Raw genomic sequence first — 27,477 nt, forward strand, 5'->3', positions numbered from 1 at the left:
TATTTATGTATATGTTTTTATTGTCATTGTATGGGAGATATCAAATAAGTAGCCTCCTTTGTCATAGAGACTGAAAAATGAAATTGTTCTAGTACTTGATAGATTTCATTTTTTCGCCATCATTCAAATCAAATTTCTCTTCTCTTTGTGAACAAAACGCATTTCCTCATTTCACTTGGTTGTCAGAAATTTGTAGTGATTTTGGATACGTTTCAACAATATTCTTCCTGGAAAGAAAGTACTATGTAAGTTAAAGAAAAAGTTCATGATGTCAGATAATGGGAAGATGTGTTTCATACATATATTTTGTTTTGCTGTTTTTTCAATTAAATATAGGAACAACACATTTTGTAATGTTTGGGAATGAGAACCGTTAAGAGATAATGATAGAAACTGCTTTTATAAACATGTCTTTTTGAGTGAAAGCATTTGAACTGGGCTTATCCCGAGGTACTCCAGAAGACGTCAAGTGTGATAGAACCATAAAGGAAGATGAAAACAGTTGCTTGTTATGTACCACTTGTTAAGACTCTATTCTACGATGATGTGACTCACACAATCCTCAGAAACGAGAAAGTGGCCAAGTCATAAAATGTGATGAACAGTTCAACACAAAATGGATTCAAAACATGGAAAAATCTATATTTCATCTCATCTGAATTTGAAAAAACCCAAAGCACTCTTTGAAATCAATAATTAAGTAAAAAGTTATTTTTAGTTGTTAATATTTTGTACTCTACTTGCAAATTTGGTGATCATATTTTATGCAAAAATTATCAGCCTTTGAAAGAGGATTACTGTGAGAAAAACTGAAATATAATCCAAGTAATGAACATGAAAATAGATTATGTTTCTGAAAGGTTTATCTGAAGACTGGGAACCTTCATTAAATTATATATTGATTATGTCATTGGAAAATCAATTTTGTCCTAATTTGTTAATGCATAAAAAACTGTCCCCAATGGTGAATCTGAGTTTGTGATCATCGATATGAATGGGAGAAAACAAAATCAATGCTGTAAACCTTACACATTTGAAAAGTATTTTTGATTAGTTTTTTTTCTGTTATTTATCTGAATACAGGCTGGAATGTGTAAATATCTTCATGATCGGGATGTTGGAGGTGTGTAAACACAACATGAAACATCTGATAACATGAGGAAGTGTCTGTTATATTTATGACTAAATTATGTTTTGTTCATTGTAATTCCTGCTTTCTGATTAACTGTGTTATGTGTTATTCCATTTACTTCCAAATGAACATGAAAACTTATGCCATATCCACCAATGAATAATACTTTCACCACCATGGACTGTGTTCCCAGGACGTTTTTGACATTGATGTATATTCTTGATTGTCAAAGCCACTTTTCAAGGATGAAGACTGAGAAGGAATGAAAAAAAAACAACACATATCCTCGATTTGCTTAATGCCGGAAGGCTCGATCATCTTTTTTGTCCTTGTTGCTTGCCTGAAAATCATGCTTCAAGTTTTCATATCTCAAATATTTCAAAATGTGTCTACCCATTTCTAGGAAAACAATGTTAGAATCTTGCAGTTACTGGGCTTTCCCTTGTTTTGTTCTGGTTTTTTATTGTCTATTTGTTGTGGTTCTTGCCCTGATACACACACCATGTGGACATTGTTTTGTTCCTACACCGTTCATTTACTACTGAATCCTTGATAAACACATCCCATGGACATTGTTTTGTTCTTACACACTGTTCATTGGCTACTGAGTCCTTAATAAACACATCCCGAGGACATTGTTTTGTTCTTACACACTGTTCATTGGCTACTGAATCCTTGATAAACACATCCTGTGGACATTGTTTTTTTCTTACACACTGTCCATTGGCTACTGAATTAGGGAAAAGTTATTTCTGTTAAATATATTTTTCTCAGAGAATAGATGTAAGCCTACATGGCGTACTTCTTGCAGCCCATCTTGGATGATGAATGAGCAAGAAGTGGTCATGAAATGTGGATGGGTTCTACAGAATCTGGCATCTATAATAGTCCTGATCCTGTCTATATCCAGCTTCTGAAACCCATGACAACTGTCAGTTAACTGATTTACAACAGCTGATCACATGATGAGGAAAGAAATGACTATTGACATTGTGACTGATTTTGGACAGAAAGTTCATTGCAAGCAAATGTTCTCCAGCTTGAAATGTGTGTAGCATAAAAAGATTTATATCATCATGATCAAAATGAAACATTCCTTGGTGACATCCCAATATTAGCAGTTATGGATCTAAGAACACCAGGAACAAATAATATATGTTTTAATCCCTCAACACCCTCACACTGCTCAACACTAGAATGTACTAATTTGTTGATTAAACAAATCTGTTATCTGAAAATTGCTGTTGGTTTATTCCACAATTTTCAGACTCCTTTAAAGCAGATGTTTCAGATAGTTGTAAAAGCAAAGTATTTGATGTCATAATTTCCATTTTTTTCAAATAAAATTATATTTTTTTTGAGAAATATATAGTAATAATCTCTGAATATTGTCAGTAAATTTTGTTCTCTGAAAGTCTTGCATGATGTGGTTTCTAGACTTGCTAATTACTGAAAAACATAGAGCAGCCACAAGACTTAGCCAATAGAGATTCTGGTGTGAAGGAATGGGGATTTTTTTAGAAGTGGAGTATTTTGATAGAAGGTATTTTTTATCTCATCCCAAGAAAGATACTAGGATGGATTCAGATCCAATTACAAACTGGTAGATGTGCATAACGTGAATTACTTGTAGGAGGAGGCAGTTTGTTATAATGCAGTTGGCTAACTGGATGTGAAAGTTGGATTGTTAGTTTTGGATTGGCAAGAAATGTTTTGAATCCTTTCTGTTGTGCTGTAAATGATGGTTTAATGGATTAGTTCAAAATCTTTCCTTGTTAAATATTTAGCCGGTTCAGTGAGTATAGCTGTCCAATACAAGGACTGAATGAGTCATGACTTCATCACAATCTGAATAGGGAATAACAGTTGAATGATGAGGTTGAGTCTTTCGAGCACTAGTGGCAGTGGGGTAGCCAAGTGGTTAAAGCACCCGCACCTGCTGAAGACCTGGGTTCGATTCTTCACATGAGTACAATGTGTGAATATTGCTAAAAGTTGCATACAACTAAACTCACTCACATACCCACATTGATATTTCAACAAAGAAAGGAATCATTTCAGGGGTTAATGAATAGGTATATTTGAATCTTTTTATCTTTGTTTGTTAGTTGATTTAGCACAGCAAGGAGCAATATTCCATTTGTATGGGCACAGTCTGTGAATAATCAGTTCTGGGCCGTACAATCTAGGGATCAACATTATGAACATCACTCTTATTAGTTGGGATATGTTGACATGCATCAACCTTGTGTGAACCTCCTGTTAGATGCCTTTTATGATAGTCATGGCTTGCTGAATATCAGTTCAAACCTGCATCATTACAAGTTCATCTTTCATATGTTACTCAACTACATTCATAACAGAGAGGACTCACCATTTAGTTCGGTAAGATTGTGGTTTGTCATACACATTTCCACTAAAGTATACAGCACATGGTCACAACCCCCTAAACAGGTCATTATAGCCATCAGTTCATTATAAGCATGTTTGTTATAAATGGTTTAATGTAGTATTTTTTTCCCAAAAAACTGTCATTGTTTCAAGTCCTCCTTTGCTGTGTGAAGGCCTTCAGTTGCAGATAAAACCAAAGGTCAGCTATTAAGGTTGTGATTCTTTCTCTTCAAACAAGACTAGGAAAATGGTCTTGTTAATCTTACAGTTGATTGGCAGACGCCAGGTGATGCTGCTGAAAGATCATAATGTATGTGATTGACAGCTGCACAGCAAAGTCCTCTATGTTATGGGGTGCAGATACTTCATCAGTAGAAAGAATTTTAAGACTAATGGCTTGAAGTTTTCTTGATTTCTGTTTCATTTCTTCATTCCTATAACATCTTTTATGTTATTCTTATGAAATGAGTAAATCGAAGAAATTCATCTGAATAAAACTACCACTGTTTTATCCCATCGTGCTGGGATATCCATTTTTGGAATGTTTAGAGATTATGTTTGTGTACTGAGATTGTTTCCACCAATAGAAGGAGCATGGTATGTATTGAGGATTCAAAAAAGCTATCTTTTGTCAATCCAAGTGGTAGCCTACCTTTATAGCGGAGTAGAAGTGAGATAGCCTTGTGGTTGAACCTTTTGCTCATCTCGCTGAAGACCTAGGCTCAATTCCGCACATGGGTACAATGTGTGAAACCCATCTCTGCCCATCCTTGGCATTGTACCTAGGCCCAGTGTTTATGCATTACAGTTATGCCTACTGTTAGATAGAAATAGGAATAAAATCATTTAAAATAAATTGCATGAAATGCCTGTCTCTCAGACCCTGTGGAATAAATTGAATTCCACTCAAAGCTTGAATGATTTGGCAAGTCGGTATTTCTCATCTGTAAAGATTGTTGAGGGCTTCTTTTCAATTTTTGTATGTAAATAAGTATGCTTATATTTATAGATCTATGTTTATTGGTCTAAATGTCTGTCTGTTGAATGACATGCATATTGTTGCAGGGTCGTTGTTGATACTGGATAATGTAATCATGGTGTTGTTTAATCATTTTGTTATATTGTGTAGAATTCATGAATGTAGAGGTGAGTCTCATCAACACAAAGCACTGAATGTATGCTCTGTGGATGGATCAGGTGAATGTTACCTGATCTTGTCAAAACAGTGACTGGGAGGTTGATAGTAGTTAAATTGTCTGCTTGTCTCGCTGAAGACTCGATTCCCTACATTGGTACAGTGTGTGCAGCCCATATCTGGTGTCCCCCACTATGATATTGCTGGATAATTGCTGTAAGTGGCATAAAACTAAACTCAATCGCTCAAAGCAGTGACTCCGTGGATCAAGTGGTTGCATGACAGTGTATCTTACAATATTCGATATTGCTCATGATGTCATTCACTGGTTCATCACAACTAAGACCCATGAAGATCCATGTTAGAATTGGTCTTCAGCAGCCTAAGAGGCAACTAATAGGATTGAGTGGTCAGGCTTGCTGACTCGGTTGACTCATGCCATTTTATCCCAGTCATGTAGACTGATGCTCATGCTGTTGATCACTGGAATACCGTATAGCTGGAATACTGCTGTTTGAATGGAAAACTAACCTTACTTGCTCACTCATCACATCTAGTCTTGATCATTTTAAAGCTGCTGTCATATACTGGAATATTAATGCCCTTAACAAGAAACTTGATAGATAGTCGTATGGACTGGACAAGAGTTTATTACATCCTTAGAAATATGGGCACAAAATCAGGATGTTTTGTTAAGAGAACTGAGAGGTGTCAACTGCAGAATAAAACCCTGTGTATATAAGTGACCAATCCTGCTTTAACCTTTAAGAGTTTTACATGCATCTACTCTATGCCTTTGAAAAGAATTGAAAACATACAATATAAAATACCAACCATCATTATTTTTCTAAGTACAAGACTAAAAATAAATTATGGAGTTAAATAGTGTTCTAACCACCAGATGTTTGTTTGCCTTGGGAGATTTTTTCTGACACACACAGCTATAGATTATCAGGTAAGAGTGTTCTCTACACTATCTATGTTGGTGTTATATATTTAATGTGGAAGATAATTGACAGGCTTGACGGAATTCATTGAAACATACGATATACAATGTATGACTGGTTTTGTCCGGGCAAGTACATTCAGCTTCGTCAGTTGATCAAATATTTTGTCATGCTTCAATGACTCTCAATCCAGTTTCATTCAAAGTTTTTACTTTGTACTAATGGGATATTTCCACATGGAATTGGCTACTGCTTTGTCAGAGAAATCCAATCACTATAATGTTGCCAAGGAAACAGTTTATGAATCATACAGTCAACAACTCTATTTGCACCTGCGTACAAGAATTTTATGTTTTCAATTTTATATGTTTGAAGTATACCTGAAATATATTTGATCAGTGAATCTGACCAGTTTCACCTGTTACACAGTGGTAATTAATCGGATCACTTTCACCTGTTACAGATTGGTAATTAATCGGATCACTTTCACATGTTACACATTGGTAATTAATCAGATCAGTTTCACCCTTTAAACAGTGATAATTAATCTGATCACTTTCACCTCTTACACATTGGTAATTAATCTGATCAATTTCACCATTGGTAATGAAGTGCCATTTTCCCCTGTTACATAATGGTAATGCACATGACCAGTTTCACCTGTTACACAATGATAATGCCTCATGACCAGTTTCACCTGTTACACAATGATAATGCACATGACCAGTTTCACCTGTTACACAATGATAATGCACATGACCAGTTTCACCTGTTACACAATGATAATGCACATGACCAGTTTCACCTGTTACACAATGGTAACAAACATAATGTACATCTTCTGCTTTTGAGTTTAAACATCACAAAAAGTGATGACCTCAGTGATGTACATCAAGAAATGAATGTCTGAACTTCAGTGTCTGAAAGAGCGGCCATTCTGCTATATGAATTGATAGGGTAGCATTAAAGATGAGATATGTGTATGTCAGATATATTTTTCTGCTGCTAGTGTTGCTTGTATCTGACATTTAGTATGATATACTGTTTTGATATTAATATTCACTGTAATTTGATACTCATCGGTAAGGTCAAACTGGGATGTTGTAAAATTACATGTTATACTTACTTTAGGTTTCATTTTGATCTAATCCTATCTTTGCATATGGGTACCTTTTTCACATCATTTTTGTAATTTTCTAGTTTCTAGATTGTATAAATTCTTTCTGTAATGTTGTTGGACTTATGGAGATATTGGTTGTTTGCACAGATTAAAGCTGAATAGCATTTTATTAAATTTCACTTTGAACCCATTTGATGTAGCGTTTCAGTGTTTGATAAATGAGGATCGAGCTGACCTACATATGGAGTATCTGTTGTGCTGTAGATAGCTATGGAGTGAGAATGTATATAATATTCTCACAACAATAACACAAGTAAACCCATATGGTGTACACTTGGTGTGTATTATCAGCACTGATCAAGAAAGGAACAAGCTTGCAACATCAATTATGAATTTCTGATTTGCTGTTATATAAAGGAACTGGATAAAAAAACAAGCCAGCTGCACATGATATTTGTTTTTAGGTCATGGCTGCTATTGTTTCCCGTGGTAGGGCTTGATAATTCCTGCAAATGTCAAAGTGCTGTTTAAAACATCAGTGTAAATATGCTCGTTTTTGCTTGTAAATTTTAGACTACATGCATTTTAATGTTTAAATGTTCTGTTTCGATTCATAGGTTAAATGCTCTTTTGTGTTAGGATCTACCCAAGTACAATCCATCTCTCTATAAACACTGCCATACTTAGTTGAAATAGGGCTATAAGTGGCGATACAAGCTATGCAGGGCCTGCTTACTGTATTAATATATTTTGCTACAGCTCATAACAGTATTGATTTAGCTGAAGGAATGTATAACGTGTTGAAATATACATTAATCTGCAATGTACATTACTAAATACACAGAAGGATGTTTTAATTACAATTAAGTAAGCTATTTATAGCTCAGCATCTCCATTGAGAGAAAAAATCAATTTGTGCTGATGATTGCAATATAGCTATGTTAGTTGCCCTTGAGGAGCCATGTTGGGCTTCCTTCACATGTCAGCTGTGACGGTCTCGTTGATTCTGATGCACATTGCATTATGTGTCGTCCAACTGGCATTCATTACATCATGTACCTTCTTTAATATGTGTGTATGTAGGAGATCTCTTATTCATGAAATTTCTACAATATATGTGTATAGTTTTTTTTTCCAGACTACTGTTCCCTGAAATACTTTCTGTATATGTGAGTAATTCACAGACCTCTGTTTCCTGAAATACCTCTGAAATAAGTGTGTAATTCACAGACCTGTGGTTCATGAAATCAATACAGTACATACCTTGCAGACTTATCTAGCCTGAAGTAGTTTTCCGAGACCTCTGTTGAATGAAACAATGATGTAGTAAATGGGATTTGAATTCTCTGAAAGTGAAATGTAAGGAAAACTTGTTCTTTAGCTTTCCCTGTTCATCATGCTGGCATATAAGTAAAATTTATTCATATTTTGTCATGCATAGTTCATTTACTGACATTCGTCATCATCACTGACCACCGGTGTCATAGCATTGGAAAATGCTAACATGTGACACACAGATTGTGATTTAAACCTATGGTGACACTCAGTACATATGGATATACTACATTTATTTCTACAAGTTTTTATCATCTTGTTTGTTGCAGTCAGTTACAGTAAATCTCATACTTTTGACCTTTTTCGAAAATGAAAAGCTGCTAACTTATGAATCCGAGACTGACATTTCTAGGAGATGGTCTTTTAATGGTTGTACATTATATAACAGTCATGTCTATTTCGGATGTTTCTATTCTGACAAGGAGGGTATTTAAGTGAAGCTTGTGTAACAGTCTTGCAGAACGTGGACAGAACGAGATTCTCATATTGGTGTACAGCAGCCTTAAAAATGCTTTTCTTTTGCTTGGGAAAATGTTGAGATGAGCGAAAAGTGTGAAAACTACAGTCATGTGGAAAGTTGAAAGCTGTAAGGTGTGAATCATTGTGAGAGAAGGAGTGTTTCTGTGATGATAACATTTGCATGTGCACTTTCAGGCATGGTGGATTCTGGGATGTCAGATAGTAATTATGGAGTTCAATAGTGGGCTGCCATGAATACAAAGTTATATACTTTCTAAATGTCATTGTGTAATCATAAATTTCGAAAAGTTATGATGTATTCAGAGTTTTGGTTTAAATTAAGGTGAGATAAGATTTTTTAATGGGATGAAGATGTCCTAAACGGATACAGTGACAGGGTACCTTAATGGTTAAAGCGTGTGAAGCCAATTTCTGGTATTCTCTGGATACTGCTAAAACTAACTCACTCACTTAAGGTGACACTGATGATGACATCCTAATTTTGTGAAATATGTTTGAGCAACAATGTAGACATGGTAAGATTAATATAACCTAGCTATTTCCTGCGGTAGTATTTTGCAATAAAACTCCAATATTAGATAAATAGTTGCAGAGGTCAAAGTTTGTGTAAATCAGCATAGATTTCTTTGTCCGGGCTGTCATTATTGACATTTGATTGATAGCACTTGCCTGTCCAACCTCCATTCAGAGAGTTCAGTGTATTAGGTCTAATAGTCCCACACACGGCAGTAATGGCTGCGATGTCTTTTACAGCATGTACACTGTTAGTTTCAGCTGGAACATCATTCAACCATGTAGAAATCAAGGGAAATTTGTGCTCAGACACTGATAATGAAATGCTGCTGCAGATTTGAGACATTTTCACAAATACCACAATATTTCACTTGCAAGAGGTCGCAAAATCACTTTGATTTCTGTATTCAGAATAAACATGGGAAACATCAATACACCACCAACATATGAGGGTCTTTATTTGAATTATGCATGATTTTTCATTCCTCAAGTTCAGTAAGTTAATGTATGTATGTAGATTTCAGTCAGTCAGTTTTTGTAGACTTTAGGTGATCGGTCTATGAATGTACATTTAAGTCTGTTTTTGATATAAATTTCTATCAGTCTGTAGAAGTGCATCTCAGTTAATCAGTCTGTATAAATGAAGATATCAATTTATTAAAGTAGATATCAGGTAATATGTTAGTCAGTGTATGAATGTAGATCTCAATTTATAAATGTAGATATCACTTAATCAGTCTATAAATGTATGTTTAAGTAAAAGTTTTTGATGTAGATTTAAATCAGTGAAGTCACTCTATAAATGTAGATATCAGTCAGTCAGTGTATAAATGTAGATATCAGTCTATAAATGTAGGTTCAGTGTCTTTCAAACTATTCTTCAATAAGTCAGTTTACATGTATATACTTTTCAGTCAATGTTTGTAGGTAGATTTCAGTCAATCAGTTTATACTTGTTGCTTCAAGTCAATCAAGTTTGTGTGTGTGTGGATTTCACTCAATTTACTGTTTACCCCTTTTCACTGACAGTGCATATTTGTATCAACAAGATCTTCAGTGGAACAAGATCAGACATGAATTTTCCCTTCAAAGTGAATTTTTTACCCTCAATATTTATGCACTCTTTTGTCTGAACAAGTGTTCTTTTGTATGTAGCGATTTGAAATAGATGTTAACTGGATGAGAATGTGGTCTATTCAGTTCAGGTTCGTGAATCCTAGCTGAACACAGCGTTAGGGAAGAACACATACGCTATTGTTGTTGTACAAATACCTTCCCCATAGGGTGATAAGTACAATAGCAGATAAAACACTTCAGGTGTGACTGTAAGCTTGCTCCAGGACTTTACCGCAAACACACTATTCACCTAAAGAAACAAACTTTCAAATTAGGTTTCGATGCAGGAAACATTTGTGCTTATAGTTGGAATATTTTAAAATCAAATATTGTTTGTGGCAGTTTCAGAATTATTATTGATCCTCCATGAGGACATTAATCATTATATGTTAATCCTGGATAAGTTTTATTACCATGAATGGTAGGAAATATTTTGACAAACAACACAGTAAAGAACTTATCCGCATAATTTTTTGTGACTAACCTGATCACTTTCAGGTCTATTGAGTGATTCTGAATGATTCTGACCCCCTTGATCAAAACAACAGTTTGTAAACAGTCTCATGAAAATGTTTAGCAGTTAAAGGTGTTAATTAAAGAATTACAAAATTTAGCCATGGGTTATGTATGGGTAAACTGCTTTAAAACAATCTGTACATGACCCTGAGAACTTTGTACATATTAGGATGGGTCTGTACAGGGACAGTTTGACCTACTTCTTATGTCCTTGTTCCATAGGAATATAAAACATGATGTATGATTTATCATTTTGTTCTCTTGGAAACACATGTTTGATATAAATATGTCTCTCCATTTTTCCCAAATAGCTGAAAAATGTTACCTTGTTTACAATAGATATGAGACATTTCGATCTGAAACTTCCACATAAACCTGTTTCACATCCATTGTTTGTGAAATGGTGATTTTATATTAATGCTATGAACAAGAATGCATGACGTAATTTTATTGGGTTCAGATCTGTAATTGAAATGACAAAGTGGGGTGTAAAAGGTATAGATGTGAAGGTGACCATTAGATTTGTCAACTATCATCACATTCTGCTGGCAAGGAAACTGGCTTTAGCCTGGTCTGATAAATTGTTTGGGAAAACAGTCACATATTAATGTCACTATGTATTACATATATAGATGATAGTGTGTCATTGAAGGGTTGTAAATATGTAAAATGCAATATACAACGGAATAACATAGCGCCACCTGTAGTGGGCAGGTCAGTTTGCTGCATATGTTTACACTGGGCAAGGTGGAAATACCTTAATGAGATCAGTCTATCATAAGGGTTGAGCTTGACACGCATTAGGAAAGCTTTAGACAATGGTTCCGGCTTATGTATTGATGTTATGATCGATCATGACGATAACACAGTCCTGATTACATTCACATTCAACAAGAAAAACAGAAATTCATTTCCTAACAGAGTTGCGTGCCAAGTTGTTAGTCTGTTGGTCATGTCTTGGAAAATGTAAAAAAGTGAAAATATTAATGGAAACAAAAATTGGAATAGATAGTCTTTGAATATTGATAGTATTTTGTTCACATCTCAGTATTGGGTATTCATTTTGGAAACAGACAGGAATTATACCAACCATTGTTATGATATTTTGTAATATAATATTGGCAATGTTGATTAGTGTCATTTGTCAAATATCAATATTGATATGATAATTTGTGATGATAATAAGAATGATAAACAGTAATAAACTGAGCAGAACTTTGATAAGAATGATAATTATGACTGTTACTTTTGTGAAAGATATCAGACTGAGTGATAGTTGTGTATAACAACAGTGTAAACAAGGACTGTTCTTGCCACCAGGAAAAACAACATCAATAAGATAGTAGTAACAGTTGGGTTAAAATGGCAACATCAATAAGATAGTAGTAACATCTGTGTAATATCACAACGTGATAAGTATTTTAATATGTAAGATCACAGCATCAATATGTATTAATATAATCTGTACATTAAGATCATAACATCATAAGGATTTTGATAACAATTGTGTAAGATCATAACATCAATAAGGATTTAAATAACATTTTGTAACATCACAAAACCAGTAAGGATTTATGTAATACATACAATACAATGACAACATCACAAAGGATTTTAATAACGTAACATCACAGCATAAAAAGGATTCTAGTAACATTTGTGTAATGTCACAACGTCACAAAAGATTCTAGTAACATTTGTGTAATATCACAACATCACAAAGGATTTTAGTAACATGTAACATCACAACATCAATAAAGATTTATATAATATGTACATTAAGATCACAACATAAAGATTTTAATAACTGTTGTGTATGATCACAATGTCGATAACGATTTTAATTACAGATGTGTTAATATCACAACATCAAAAAGGATTTGATGATAGAGATAGTAGAGAAAGATCGCAACTTCAATAGATTTTAACAACAGCTGTGAAAGATCACAACATTAATATTGATGATGACATCAGTTGTGAAATATCAAGCATAAGTGTTTTGTTTGTTAGTGTCCACAATAGTTTCTACATAATATATTGTCAGGGATAATATTGTTTAATGATAAAGTCCCATCTATTCTAGCCCTGGCTAGATGACATTTTTCCCTGAACTCATAATAAATGGAAGTGTTTATCCTGTTTATGTTACTCATTCAAAATCGTGAGTCAGTGAATCCTCTCTATAACACTGAAATGTATGTATGTACATTGACATCTATATCAGCTGCATGTTCATCGTCAATTCACAGCAGTGTAGGTCACAATCATTTTCAACATCTGTAACTGTTACACACACAAACTAAATTCTGAAATTTATTTGTTATAGTCGCAGTACTGAGCTATGGGGCTTCGGTGTCTGGAAACTGATTTGTTATTCAACATAGGAGATCCGTGTTGTGTTAATACATAAAAAAGGCTGATAACAGTGGATAGTGAAATAGATTGCTATGGACGAGAAAGCTGATATAGTGTCAGTGAAACAGCCCAATGGGCTGTTTGTATAACCTGTTTAGTCTTGTGGCCCTCTTTCAGCATTATGGCAGCCTTGTCCTCTTTTACTGCTGTTAGGGAATGTTTAATATTTAATATAGGTGTCTTTCATAAGTGGTAAAGATGCTCACATGTGAGTTTCAGTGTTTCGAGACAAATTTCTGAAGATGTACATTTAACATTCTTTACACTTGAGGACTTCTGACAAGCATAAAACACTAATGTTATTATAGTATAAAATTTGGTTTAGAGATCATATTGTCAATAATATCAAAGTTAATATTATTTTTTCATTCACAGATATTATGTTGGCTGTTATTCACAAAATGAAGTCTTTCATTTCTTTCTTTTTAAAGGTCACATTTGGAACTTGGAATTTTGTTATCATGTATAGTCTCAAATGTAGCTTCAGATTTACTTGTTTCAATTTCACGAAGAAGTAAATTTTAGAATATTTAAAACACAGATACAATGCTTTGTGGAGTTCTGTCATGAAAATTCCTGAGATGTATTATTCTCTTCATTAGCTTCATTCACTCAAAAAAGTCATTGAGGGACAGATAGAAATAAACAGTGTATTTTGTTGATTTTTTTAGATTTAAGAAATTTAATCACAACAAGTTTCCTTTCCTAATGGCTTTGTAATGTCTACCATGTACTACCCATCAAGGGTCAAAGGTTACACTGCCCACTGAGACACCACTGAAGGAAGGTCATCTGACAACTGAAATTTGTCTGTTCATGGAGTCTCCGCCCTCAATGCACTCACATGCTGACCACAAGATGGTGTTTGATCTTGCAACATTGGGCTGACCTGGGCTTACTGTACATCAATATAACTTCCTTCAGTTTACAGCTACAACACTCGGAAAAATGTCTACTTCATGAAATTGACAGTGGTTGATTTTGTGCACTAAATTGGCACAGATAATTTACTGAAAGCATAGTTATACTGGCATTTCTCATTGATGCAGGTGTGTTGTGCATGCAAAGAATGAACTTAGGTCAGCATGTTCCAGTTAATATGTCATCAAGTTAATATCTATTTCTGTGTAAGGAAATGATAAAATTCTGTTTCACATGAGGCCTGCATGTTAATGAAATATAGATGGTTGCCAATCAGCAGCTTCAAGTCAGTAAAGATTATTCTGTCCTTTAGAAACAGATGCCATATAAGATAGTCTATTTCACGCTTAAAGTAGTAATATATATGTAATCATGACCACTGAATGATGCAGTTTGTAGTTAGTGTCAATCCTCGTGATGTTGATGGTGATGATGATGGTGGTGATGTTGATACTGATGATGGATCTTGCTGTTCTGCCATTGTGTTCATTACTTGCTGAAGAAACAGCTGCAAGTTTGAGATGAAATAAGGACAAAACAGTAAATGGAGTATATTGTTATGTTACAAGAAATATGTTGCATATTGTAACCTTTTTGATTATAGTCTTTCCTACATATATGTCTGTGTTTTGCAAGCATTCCAAGTAAGTCAAGCAAATGAAAATAAGAGGATTGGTTGTTGTTTTTTACAACATTGTGTCTAAGTGAAACATGATGAAACAATTGAGCTTAGAAACACCGAAGTTTTAACTTTGATGAGATTTCTGTGATCATGTGAATTGTACTCAAGCAATCATTCACATCACGGAAATGGATCATCAGGTCAACAATGGTTGACTAGAGTCTGTTTGTAACTTTTCAACTGAAGTGCCTGTTGTTCAGATGAGGGTCATTTCTTGTCTTAACATTTAAAAGACCTTCAGTGCTAACTAAAAACAAATTTTTCCAAAAAATGTTATATGCAATGAGATACTTATTCAGTGACCGAGATCCCATTGTGCGAATGTATTTAATTACCAATCGACTAAATGTACCCATGTTCTGTAAATCATTGGTTACTGCCTCATTAGCAAACCTCGATATAAGGCGAAAGTGGAAAGCAGTAATGACTTAGTCACAGAAATTATTCTAAATCTAGAGTCATTGACCACTGTTACCTGTTAGGTTGTGTAACTACAGTTATCGGTTACAGTCTTGGTGAAGCTTTATAAGGGAGCACGCTATAGTGAGGAGTGATATTTACATGGCAGTAGATTACTGGCAAGATGAGCCTCCCTACATATTCTTGGCTCATTGCTAATGCTGAAATATTATTCACTTTGCTTTCCTGTTTGTGCGAGAGCAGGATATGCGAGGCCCTTTGATAAACACAATTATTACATAAAATGATAAAACTTCTGACATTTAAGTGCATTAGGCTTTTTGTATCTTGGTAATATAATTATAAGGATATTGGTTTCAAATAGTTGAAATAGCATGTATACAGTGAATGTTAATACTCTGACTGCAGAATCATAGGTTTCTGTGACATTTAGTCAGCAAGCAGTGTAGACAAACAACATCATCCATCACTGTTTCATCTGGTAGATGGATATGAATGGATGCACATTGCATGTAAATACAGATGGGGGGAGGTGTTAGCTTAGTGGTTAGAGCATTCACTCACCATGCCTGTGGCCCAGGTTTGATTCCCCACATGGGCGTGAAGCCCATTTCTTACGTCCCCTGTCGCCATATTGCTTGAGTATTGCTAAAAGCAGTGTAGAACTAAACTCACTCACTCACTCATGTAAATGCAAATTTAAAAACATTCACTTAAAATTAATGAATGAAAATTTCCATATTATGAGTGAGAATTAAATGATGCAAAAAGTCAGTTCACAAAAATAATAGAAAGATACATAAAAACTCCTGTAGAAATTATGAAAAAGATGTGACCCCTTTTGTATTGAGGAATCTTATCAACTAATTGATTGGAATGTAATTTATTGTGGTGTTGGACAGGCGGTATTGTTCCCATAGGTACTGCAATTGATCAGTTGTATGTTTGGGTTGTCAATCATCTCTCTCTGTCGACAAAGAAATGTCAATTTCCCTGTTTATGTTTATTTATGCATGCCACCGGGTCAACGTAGGAACGCATTGTCATCAATAATATATTTCCTTTCAAGCAACTATCACATCATGTCACTGGAAAAAAATAAACCGATCTCTAAACATATACCAATTTCACTGTGAATTGTACATTTTCGATGTTTTTTCATTCATTGCCGCAACTAATGTTCATTTCTCAACAAATCAGCTTGATATCAATCAATACTCTAGCCATGTGCAATTTCTGCTTTGATGCACTGGGTGAAGGGGAGGTAACTCTGACTATTGATTACTTCAACATTTTTCTGCTGTTATCTGAGCATCCACTGATAATGTGAATGTTATTGTAGGCTGACTGGCGAACATGTTTTACTAAATAAAATTTAAGCATATTTTGACAGTAGAAGAAAATTGTCTTGATTTGACAGTTTCTGACATAATGCAATAGATTTGACACTGACGGGATAAATTTGACATGTACGAGATATTTGTCCTATAACAACATGCTAGTATTGATCATAGACTGCTCCAGCTGTGCAATCTATTACATTCTCAATTATTCCTCTTTATAATGCTGCTATGGATTTCTGGATGGATCGACTTCACCATTTATGGTTGTCAAAAATGCAGACATACAACTACAAAATGTTGGTTCTCCTAATGGCATTTGATGTTGAAGAGACAAGAATTGATCTATGTTTAGTTTTCTCCTCACAAATGATATCATGAAGAAAGCCAATGCTTTATATTTTAGTAAATCAATCGTTGGTTCCTAATTAAGTCTGTATTTTTCAGATAATCCTGGTTACAGTATTTAAATATGAATACGATATAAAGTGTTCCATCTCAAACTGTTAATGTATTTTCCCATGTCGAATTAATGTCTGCTTTTGATATGAATAAGTTACCATGCTTTCATTCACCTAATACACCTACTTGATAGCTGATGCAAGTGTTGGAATGATAGGATATCTTGTTTCAAATTTCAGATTTATCAAGCTAATTAGATTTTCAAATCTGAATCCAGGCCAGAGATGTAAATTTCAAATGAATACTGAAAATGACATAAGGTTAATGGACTCGAAAAATGGCTTTGTTTGAAAGATGTGAGATGTTTAAAAATCTCCTGTCACAGTAGTGGTTGTTATATATCACGTGGCAATTTGCCAAGCATTTAGAACAGTCTCTGTTAGTGTAACTGAATTATTCAGACTCTTCTCAGAACATTTTTCAAGTGATATCTGAATAAAAAGTGGATTTTTTTAAAATAATGTTAGCTGTTTTGAATACAGGAGAGACCGCCCAAGTGTCACAATAGAAACCTGTTCAGGGAACTGGCAGGATAAAAGTATTATCTTATTAATGAGTAATCAATAACTAGTCAGAAAGAGAGTATTCAAGTTAACAGTAAATATGATATATTTCGTCAAATAATTCATGCTTAAATTATGTATTTTTCTAGAAAAGAAATCTAATTCTGTTTTAAATAATCTTAATTTTCTTCCTTTACAGAAGAGAAACAGTTTGTATATACACGAAACATAAAGTCAAAATAATGCATGTTCTGACCAGCCAATTGTAATAGCAACAGTCTTTTGTAATAAGTGGTTGTAAGGTTGTTACAACTTAATATACATCAGTAAATTTAATATGAGGGCAGTTTCATATCAAAGTGAAATATATGTTCCTTAAAAATGGTGCAGTGGTTTTCTGGGCTTTCAGAAAGAAAGCAAATCAGTACGAGCTGCATTTGTCATGTTTCTCAGGTAATTACAGGACTCAGTTTGACTTGAAGACCAGTGCAGTGAAAATCTGTCTGGTAGATGATTTGCATCTGCGGAAAGGGGTAGACAAAATCAAGGCTAGAGGAGACTAGGATTAGTATAGGCTCTATAACAATGCATTGAACCAGTGCACAGTTTAGAAATGTAGGACTTCTTATTGAGGTTGATTTATTTCTTTTTATTTCCAGCATGAAATCCTTGCTCTTTCTGAGAAATTAATTCTTCGTCTGGATGATCTGGTGACCTTGATAGCAGAGGATGTGCCCTGGTCAGATGGTCTTATGGCATTCTGTGAGGATGATGGTCAGCCAGATTTGACCCACAATGATGAACTGGTTCAAGCCTTCAGGAGTAATAACTGTGGATTGCAGTTTAATGATGTCAAAAAGGAGAAGGAGCTTATTGGTAGGAATTAAGAAGATAATATCTCATGAATATCAGGGCTAGGAAAATAGTATCCTAACAATGTAGATTTTCTGTTTTTCGTTCACTTTTGGTCTTGAAATTTTGGAGTAAGTGAAAGTGCTATGATTTTGAAGAGACAATGTATAATGATCATTCACACAGTAGGTACTTTGGAAAAGATTATGAAAGCAATTGAAGTGATGAAAATGTTACTGATTGTTTCTAAGAAGAAATTTGATCAAACTTGGTTTCAGACCAAAATAGATAATTGAAAATGAGGTTGACCTAACTGAATTGTGTTCCTTACAGAACAGTTTATGTTATAGACAATCCTTCTTCTACTGTATAGATTAGGGAACAAAAAATGTGTGTTTGTTTCTGTTGACAATTTAACAACTGGTGTACAAATATGTTGGACTGCAAAACTTAGTTATGTTGCAAGAATAAGCTGTTGCAAGTAATTCCTGGAATATAAACAAAACTGTTTTCAAAGCATTGTTAACTGATCATGTGTACACCATGTCTTGCCATGCAAGAGAAATCCGATTGTGTGACACCTGTATGTTTTTCGTCAAGTTTTTAAGTGCTTTTATGAGATTTAATTTTTTGAAAATTGCATTTCTTTTGCTGGTCAGTGTATTTTGTGTTCATCTACCATTCATGCAATAAAACACAAGGGGATACAATTAACATTTAAACAACTGAATCAGGTTTCAGGTTAAAATGAATCTTTTTATTGTACCTGTTCCATTAGAGATAATCTGATAATGTGTTTTTTTCTCCCAGGTGACAAGGGTATATCAAACAATGCCCAGCAAGTGGTGATCATGAGTTATCCCCAGTACTGCCGATATCGCACCGTCCTCAAACGCCTCGAGAACATGATGGACAAATGGTTGCGAAATGCCATTGTCAGCGCCATCGGTGGCTTCTCAGTGAAATCCAGGAACTGTCGCATTATGTTCTGCAGGGAAACATTCTATCACCCTGAGTTGGAAGACTTTGAGTTGCGCTGTGATCATCTAGGTGGGTAGTTGATGGGTCTCCATCCTTCCTTCACAATACATACAGTGTAGCTTCATTTGAGAAGTGACGTCATTAGCTTCATCTCTGGTATCAAATACTTCAGCACAGAATATCTGCCTTGATATCAACAACCAATCAAAATGCCTCTAGTTGGGGTTAAATCTTCATTCAGAAGTAGCCACATCAATGCAAATTTAATCAGAAATATGAACATCTAGCCTGAGGTTGAAGTCTCCAGGGCGAGTTGGTTTTCCTCATCTGAGACACATGCTGGGCAGAAACAACAGTTTCCCATCACTGGTTAAACATTCAAATTACAATCTTGCAGAGGAAAAGAAGAATATTCCGACCTGAATACAACTTAGAAATACAATGTTTCAACTTGAAGTTGTGTAGTTTGCATTGTTAATTGTTTCACAGTATTCGCTGATGATGAGTTAAAGAGCTTTAGTTTTATGTCACTTTAGCAATATTCCAGCAATATCACAGCGGGGGATGTCTATCTGATGATGAAATATTATTGATTTTTAAAATATAACAAATTTAACAGTGATAGAATTTTGCTGTTCATAGTTATGTAAGCAGAATGACCAGTATACTGACTTGTGTAGTAATGTCACAGACTGCTTCCTTTCTGTATTGCTTCTGGAACAGTTTCGATGCTGGAAATTATGTTCAATCGTCAAGAGTGGCTTGTGAATCTTATGTTCGTTATCACTGTGACTTCTTTGTCTTCCAGCACCTAACCTGAAGGGTCGGCCTCGTAAAAAGAAGAATCTCAAACGAGAGTGTTCTCAAGATTCGGACAGTTACGAGGATGGCTCAGACACTTCATCATTAGCATCCACCTCACAAGCACCATCATCAACATCATCAGCATCATCGAGGGTGGGTAGATAACAGCTTCTTTTGTTGGTCATGTGTGAAATTTGGAAAAAAATGCATTTCAATCTGTTGGGTTTCTTCAGATGTCACATAATAAATTATGAATATTCATGAGACCATTCACAGTATTTTATGACGGAATGAATATCCAAAAAGGTCATGACTTTTCTTTAGTGGTTGAACTAATCTGTAAGTGAATATTTCATTTTGATATTCGTCAAATGGTACTTATTAGATAAAAAAATCTTTACTTTTGACCTTGACTTTTCAGCCTCGAAGACGGTCAAGTCAAAATGGGTTAGGTTGGGAAAAAGGGGGCAGCAAGGTCTCAAAAGAAGAGCAGAATTTTATGATAAATCTCCACAAGTTTATGAGGAATCGACAGACACCCATAGACAGGGTTCCGTCATTGGGATTCAAACAGAGTAAGTTGACTGTGTGTTTTACCAAGTTGTTTCAGATTCATTGAATGATGCTGTAATAATAAGATACTTAAGACTAAATATATAGTCTGTTAGCGCTTTCCAAAAACCATTAATGATTTAGTCAACTGTCAGGTTCTGATGATAAATGCTTAATATTAGCTCTACTGTTGAATGCTAAGAAGGTCTGACAAGTATATGAATTGTAAATTTTGAGAAGATATGTATTTTGTATTCTATGATAGTCAAGTTAATTACCATGTTTTTCATAAATAATGGCAAGTATGATAGGATTGTGGCATATATTTATAGTTGTTAAGAATGTAACAATCTATGAATGCACAATACGATTTAGAAAGTGGTCAAATGTAGCGTATGTCATATTTGGGATTATATTTTCTTTGTAAAGTGCAGATATTAGTATTTCATATTGGTTGCGTACCATCTAGGACTCTTTGAGTCACAGAACTGCTCAACAATCTAAGCCAAATTCTCCACACGGACACAAGCACAGGTACAGGGTTCTGTACCACCCCGAATTCTCCACATGGACACAGGGTTCTGTTCCACCCCAAATTCTCCACACGGATACAAGCACAGGGTTCTATCCACACCATATATTATTAAGTGTCCTGTCTTCCATGCTGCCTAGTATGTTGTGTATGCTGAATATAGCCAGCAGTTTGGATCGGGCATGACTTGTCTGGAGGTTGCCTTCCTTAATGTTGTCAAGTGTCACTGTTATTTCTTCCAGTAGATCTCTACTACTTCTACTCATATGCGAAGAAACTTGGTGGTTATGACATGGTAAGTCCTCCACAAACATTACCTTGAATCTTCATAGCAGGTCTGTATGTACAATAAAGAAGGCTAATTTATTTAGTGCTCACTTACAGTTTCATCATACAAATCTGTATGAAATTCTGACCCTTGTATTAACTGGCTGTGGTGAACTAATGCTAAATATCTGATCCTACAATCACAGAAGATAGGTGATCCATGAATAATCCATGCTGCTGTTGTTGTAGATAAATGTTGTTATATTATCACAGATCACAGAGAAAAGGCTCTGGAAACATTTATATGACAAGCTTGGTGGACACCCAGGGAGCACTAGTGCAGCCACCTGTACACGCAGGCATTACGAGAGGTGGGTCTAAAATATGAAAACCTTAATAAGAGACAGCGTATTTCATTTCAAACTTAGCTGTAGATGTTGGTTTAATAGATGAAAGTACACCTCTGACATTTGATTTAATGCTAAGATTAACGAATCCGTGAGACTCTCTGAACTGTTTGACTCTGTTGTTTGTATCTCTAAATATGGAGGAACTGCATCACCTCGAACTTTTCTCCCTCCTCAGGATGATTCACTGTGGGCTTTCTTCTTTCATTAATTGCACAGACTGTATGTCTCTCCCAAGGCCCAGTGTACATCACTCCCAGGACCTCCTGTACATCACTCATGGGGCCCAGTATACATTACTCCTAGGGCCCAATGTGTGTTACTGCCAGGGCCTCCTGTATGTCACCCCCAGGGCCCAGTGTATGTTACTCTCAGGGCCCAGTGTACATTGGTCCCAGGGTATAGTGTACTGTACTCCCAGGGTCCAGTCTACTTTGGTCCCATGTTATAGTGTACTGTACTCCCAGGGTCCAGTCTACTTTGATCCCAGGGTCCAGTGGACTTTAGTCCCAGGGTATAGTGTATTGTACTCCCAGGGTCCAGTGTACCATACTGCCAGGGTCCAGTGTACTTTGGTCCCAGGGGCCAGTGTACTGTACTCCCACAGTCCAGTGTACCTTGCTGCCAGGGTCCAGTGTACTTTGGTCCCAGGGTCCTGTGTACTGTACTCCCAGGGTCCTGTGTTCTTTGGTCCCAGGGTCCAGTGGACCATACTGCCAGGGACCAGTGTACTGTACTCCCAGGGTCCAGTTTTCTGTACTCCCAGGGTCAAGTGTACTGTACTCCCAGGGCCTCCTGTATATTACTCATAGGGCCCAGTGTACATCACTCCCACTCTTGGTATGTTTGGGCAAAATATACCAGGCAGAATTCCATAGAATTTCTGTTGTGCATGGATTTTTGTAATACATTTTGTAACTGTTTTAGGTTACTGCTGGCCTTTGAACGTTATGAAAAGGGTGATGAACCCCGGAATAAGATAAAGTCAAAGGTCAAGGCCATGATCAACAGCCAGAACAAAGGTCATGATAAGGCCAAACTGAAGTCAGAACTGGATGAAAAGAAGGAATTATTGGTAAGCAAAACATATAGCGCACTGCATGGTATTGTGAATGATACTAGATAAGGCAGTGGGGAGGGACCATGGGTTGCCTTGTTTGTTGGAGACCTGGAGTCAAAATTGCAACCTTCCCTTGTATCTAGTTCTTTTATATAGTGAGAAAATTGCACAATCTCTGTATTGCAATATGTAATTTCTTAAGAAAGACTGGAATTCTCTGCCTTGCTAGAACTAGAATTTTGACTGCATAAAACACATAGAAATATGGCAGGCTGTTAATGTATGCTTGTATATGTTTAGATGCAAGCAATTGATGTGTCGATGGAAGAAAAGGTTCGGAAATGGAATGAGATCCGTCGCCAGAAGGCTATGGAACGTGATCAGGTAAATTCACAGGTAATCAGAGTCATTCACTTAACAACCTGCATCCTTGTAACCCTGCAGCATTGATGTGTATCAGCTTGAGCTATTAACAATGTAGAAGTATTTATGCACAGAATTGGTGGTAACTATTGGATGCATCATGGACTGCTCTGCCTAAAACTTTCACTGTGTTCAGTGGCTGGAAGGGCTGTCATGCAGGTGCTGTTGTGAGTCTGATTTGGAATATGTCCACAGCCTGTAGTCCGTTTGGCTCAAAAGAGGACTGATGAATTGCAATCTAACTCGAATACTAACAAGCATAAAATACTCACTGAAAAACTGATCATAATTAAAGCATCATTCCAACTCTGTGAGGATGTTGCAGACTTTTTATAATAATAAGAAGAAAAATAAAAAAGTTGTCAAACAAACTGCCACAAAAACAGTTCACGGTTTGTTACGAGGGAGGAGTGCAGAGAAAGGGTCAGCCAGGTGTGCGAGAAAGAATGGCGACAGCACGGCACAGGTTAATGAATCTAAAACTTAGTCGCCACTTGTGCACATGCTTCTTCAACACCAGGCTGTCCCTTTCTCTGCAACTAGTCCCTCCTCCCCACTTCACACATTCTGACTCAAATGACCTTGTGTCATTGTACCCAAACCTATCAATCGCAGGATTGTATTGACCCTAGTCTGTACTCCAGCTGACTTGCTGTAAAAGGTTACCAACGGGGTTGCATAGTCATGCTTGCTGACTCGGAAGACACATATCATTGTTTTCCAATTGCATAGAAAAATGCTCATGTTGCTGATCACACTCGATTATTTACAGACCATTGCCATTTAGTTGGAATATTGCTGAGTGTGGCAGGAAACTAAACTCACTTTTGTCAGGCTGTAGTAAACAACAAATGAAAACTTTAACAAAAGAGCCAGATTTTTTAACAGTATGCACAAGTTGTATCTCTACTGTGTTCATGTCTTCTGGTTTCAACCCTCATTAGGCTTGTCTCATTCATGAAAGTTTCCTAAAGCCTGTGTCACTTTGAATATTGCTAGTATCTCCAATACTGAATTGAAACTTGAGACATGACTGGAGCTGATGTCTTTTAGTGGCATTTCGAAGTTGTACATATGACCAAGATCTTTTATGGATAAAGTTTCTTTTAGTTTTTGACACACAACATTTCGGGATCATTTGGTGAGTTCACCTGATGAAGGGGTCTAAAATGACCCCAAAACAATGTGTGTCAAAAATTAAATGAAGATTTATCCATAAAAGATCTTGGTCATGACTGAAACTGTTGTTCACATCTGTGATGAAACTTCAGCTGTCACTGTCACTTTTCCTTATATTGAATTTCCATTTTAGCTGAAACGAGGCCACCCGAGACAGACAGTGAAGAAAATGTTGGATAAAGTTTCATCCAAAGAGAACAAAGTTGAAGACCTGACAATGGAAACACTGAAAGAGGTCAAAGTTCAGATTCCCAAAATGGCCAGTATTGAAAATGGCAAAGTCAAAATTGAAAATGTGCAGATATCTTCAGTACAGAAAACAGACCTCGAAGTGCCATCAGTTAAGCAACGCACACGGCCAAGTATTTTATCGCCTTTAGTTCAGCGTAAGGTTCAAAACCATGTGAAGTCGCAACCTACCCAGTCACAACAGCAGACACCACTTCCGCCTGTTCAGACGTCTGCTCATCTACAGCAGACGTCACACACCCAGCCCCCACAGACACCCGTGATAAGTACACATGCACTTTTCTATGCAAGCAATTTCCCCTTGCCCGCATCTCATTTCATTGCTCACCCGTCATCTTCGTCATCTGTGGAGGTTGCTGCCCATGCCAGTGAAAGCAGCAACGTGTATTTTCCAAAATCCTCATTGTTCGTTACCAACAATGCTTCACAAATCAACGAAAGCCAATCGAAAAAAGCCATTCCGAGCATGAGGCCATCTGTGATACAACACACGCCGAAACCCAAACTTGATGAAGTGAAGTGTGAGGGCACCTCGAACTCCAGGTCTCACTCCCCATCAACATACAGCTCAAAGCCAATCGTCCCTGCCCATAGCGGGCCAGCTCACTCTCATCAGCAACTCAAACGGCCATACCCATACCCTAATGTGCCACAAACATCTCACCTGTCATCCCGAGACCATCCGAGATCACACCTTAGTCCTGTTTTAGCCAACGATCCGTTCTTTAATAATGTAAAACGTGCGAGAGCCGATCCGCCTCAGGGTCGAATCACTCCTGCTCATACAAACCACACCAAACCCTCAGACATGAACATTAGTCAGGACCAGCCTGTTGACTTTAGCATGAAAACTATGAGAGAAAAGGAACAGAAAAGAATTGAACAAAAACGGGATTATGAAGCAAAAGACTTTGCTCCCAAGACCTTCAAGTGTGCTCTGTTCCCTCAGGAGTTTCCTACCTCAGCAGCAAGAGCAAGTCTCAAAGACCATGAGCGGTCAGGGTCAAGGTCAGATATCCGGTCAGCTTCTGTCCGAGGTTCAAGTCCCCTCTCTCTCGTGAGATCTCAGGAACGTCACAGCACCTCTCCATCTTCAACTGGATCTAGGTCTGCCACAAGTACACCACTTAACAATAATAAAGTAAGTTGTCAGTGTGATCTCCTCATCAACATGTGAGCATGTAGCCATGAGGTTCATTGCTAAAATATACCAATGGATGTTTTAATGTCTCAGGTTGTCAGCATGTAGTTATACTGAACAGTTAAAGAAACAAAATTTATGATATGAAATCTCATAAAAGTTGGCATTCATGTTTGTGTCTTTTTTTTTTTGTTGCATTTCTTTTGCTGGTCAGTATATACTGGTGTCTCTTTTTGTTTTGAATCGACACAGATTAACATTTGAAAACTGACAATTCTGGGGATTGGGGACATGTTCCACAGAGTGTTTTTGGCACTTTGACAGTCATAAGCCTGTCAAGAAATGGTAGTTACAATCATCTTGGCTAAAATTACTAAGTGGAACTGTCTGATTATCAAAATTTCTGCAGAAGGTGAACAGACATCATAGTTATTAGAGGAGTGACGATATAGAAATTTCACAATATGATACATATCGCTTGGAGTGATGAAAGTTCATTCAGTGCATATCAAAATATGCTGTCTGTAGTTTTCCTTAAAACAGTATATTTTCATAGCAAGTAATGAGTAAATTCTATAACCGTCAATTTCTAGTGAAATTTAACAGTCTAAGGTCAACGATAAATATCAAGGTACGAAAAAAATATCTACATGTTTATCGTCAGATGAAGTACATGGATCATGATTATTGAGACAATGATATGTTTTCACATCTCTAAGAATTATGAAATGCTAGTTTCATCAATTCACACAGCTCATAAGTTATTCTGTAATCATTTCTCTGAATGACGCTAACTCATCCTTCCTGTTTCAGGCATTGTCCAAGCCCCTGACAGCGTCTGCAGCTTACTCCGAAGTCCCGTCTCCACATCTTCATCCTGCCTTCCCTGCTCCTTACATGCCCTCCCATATCTCCCCTAACAGCGTAGTTACCTCCCCTGCTCAGCTGCAGCAGATGTATGCCGCGCAGTACGCCAACATCCAGATGGCGGCATACGAGGACATGATGCGGCAACAGGTCCTGGCGCAAGTTGGCAACACGTCCCCCATACTGATATCGCCCTCCCAACTATATCAAAACATTTACAAGGATACGCAGAAATTCAGTGCCTCAAAGTCATAATCATCTGTCACCAATCATTTATGCTATGGAGACAATTATGAATGTGCTGTTTTTGCCACGTTTTTTGTTTATTTTTGTTGTTAAAGTTGTTTGAAAGTACCATGCTGTTTATCATGTATGTGAGAATATGTCATCTCATTGTATAGATTAGGTGAGATATTTAGAGAATGTTCATCTCATGGGATAGTTTTGATAGTTCATATTCTGTTGTGTATTGGAGATTAGTTAGCAAGAGATATACGAGGAACAGCAGACTTGTCACAAGGTGTGCACAAAAGTGATATGTAGAGATGTGTCAGTGAGATCATTTCTTGTCGAAATTGTGTGACAAGCAGTTGATTTGCATCTCAGGATTTAGAGATGTGTGTATTATGTGAGATCTTATTTTGAGATTTGCTTACCTCAGTGTGAACGCAGGGCATCTCTGTCATGAGGAACTAAGATCTGACAGGTGTGAACCAGATCAGGTGAGAATTGTCC

At 36.4% G+C, this 27,477-nt stretch overlaps 1 protein-coding gene across 3 annotated transcripts in view; it reads left to right on the plus strand.

Annotated features, from left to right (window-relative positions):
* LOC137266178 (AT-rich interactive domain-containing protein 5B-like) overlaps nt 1-27,089 on the plus strand; it is a 55,777-nt gene extending 28,688 nt beyond the window's left edge. Inside the window, exons 3-12 of one of the 3 annotated variants that reach the window (XM_067801664.1) lie at nt 18,088-18,304; nt 19,091-19,330; nt 20,070-20,218; nt 20,487-20,640; nt 21,392-21,444; nt 21,690-21,787; nt 22,751-22,898; nt 23,184-23,279; nt 24,619-25,875; nt 26,689-27,089. In XM_067801664.1, coding sequence (XP_067657765.1) covers nt 18,088-18,304; nt 19,091-19,330; nt 20,070-20,218; nt 20,487-20,640; nt 21,392-21,444; nt 21,690-21,787; nt 22,751-22,898; nt 23,184-23,279; nt 24,619-25,875; nt 26,689-26,997 — 2,721 coding nt within the window. In that variant the 3' untranslated portion in view covers nt 26,998-27,089. The remainder of the gene's footprint in view (nt 1-18,087; nt 18,305-19,090; nt 19,331-20,069; nt 20,219-20,486; nt 20,641-21,391; nt 21,445-21,689; nt 21,788-22,750; nt 22,899-23,183; nt 23,280-24,618; nt 25,876-26,688) is intronic. The other 2 variants (XM_067801666.1, XM_067801665.1) reach the window with 2 other exon arrangements.
* Nucleotides 27,090-27,477: the final 388 nt, after the last annotated feature.

The sequence above is a fragment of the Haliotis asinina genome, chromosome 15, assembly GCF_037392515.1.
Source record: "Haliotis asinina isolate JCU_RB_2024 chromosome 15, JCU_Hal_asi_v2, whole genome shotgun sequence".
Lineage (NCBI taxonomy): Eukaryota > Metazoa > Mollusca > Gastropoda > Lepetellida > Haliotidae > Haliotis > Haliotis asinina.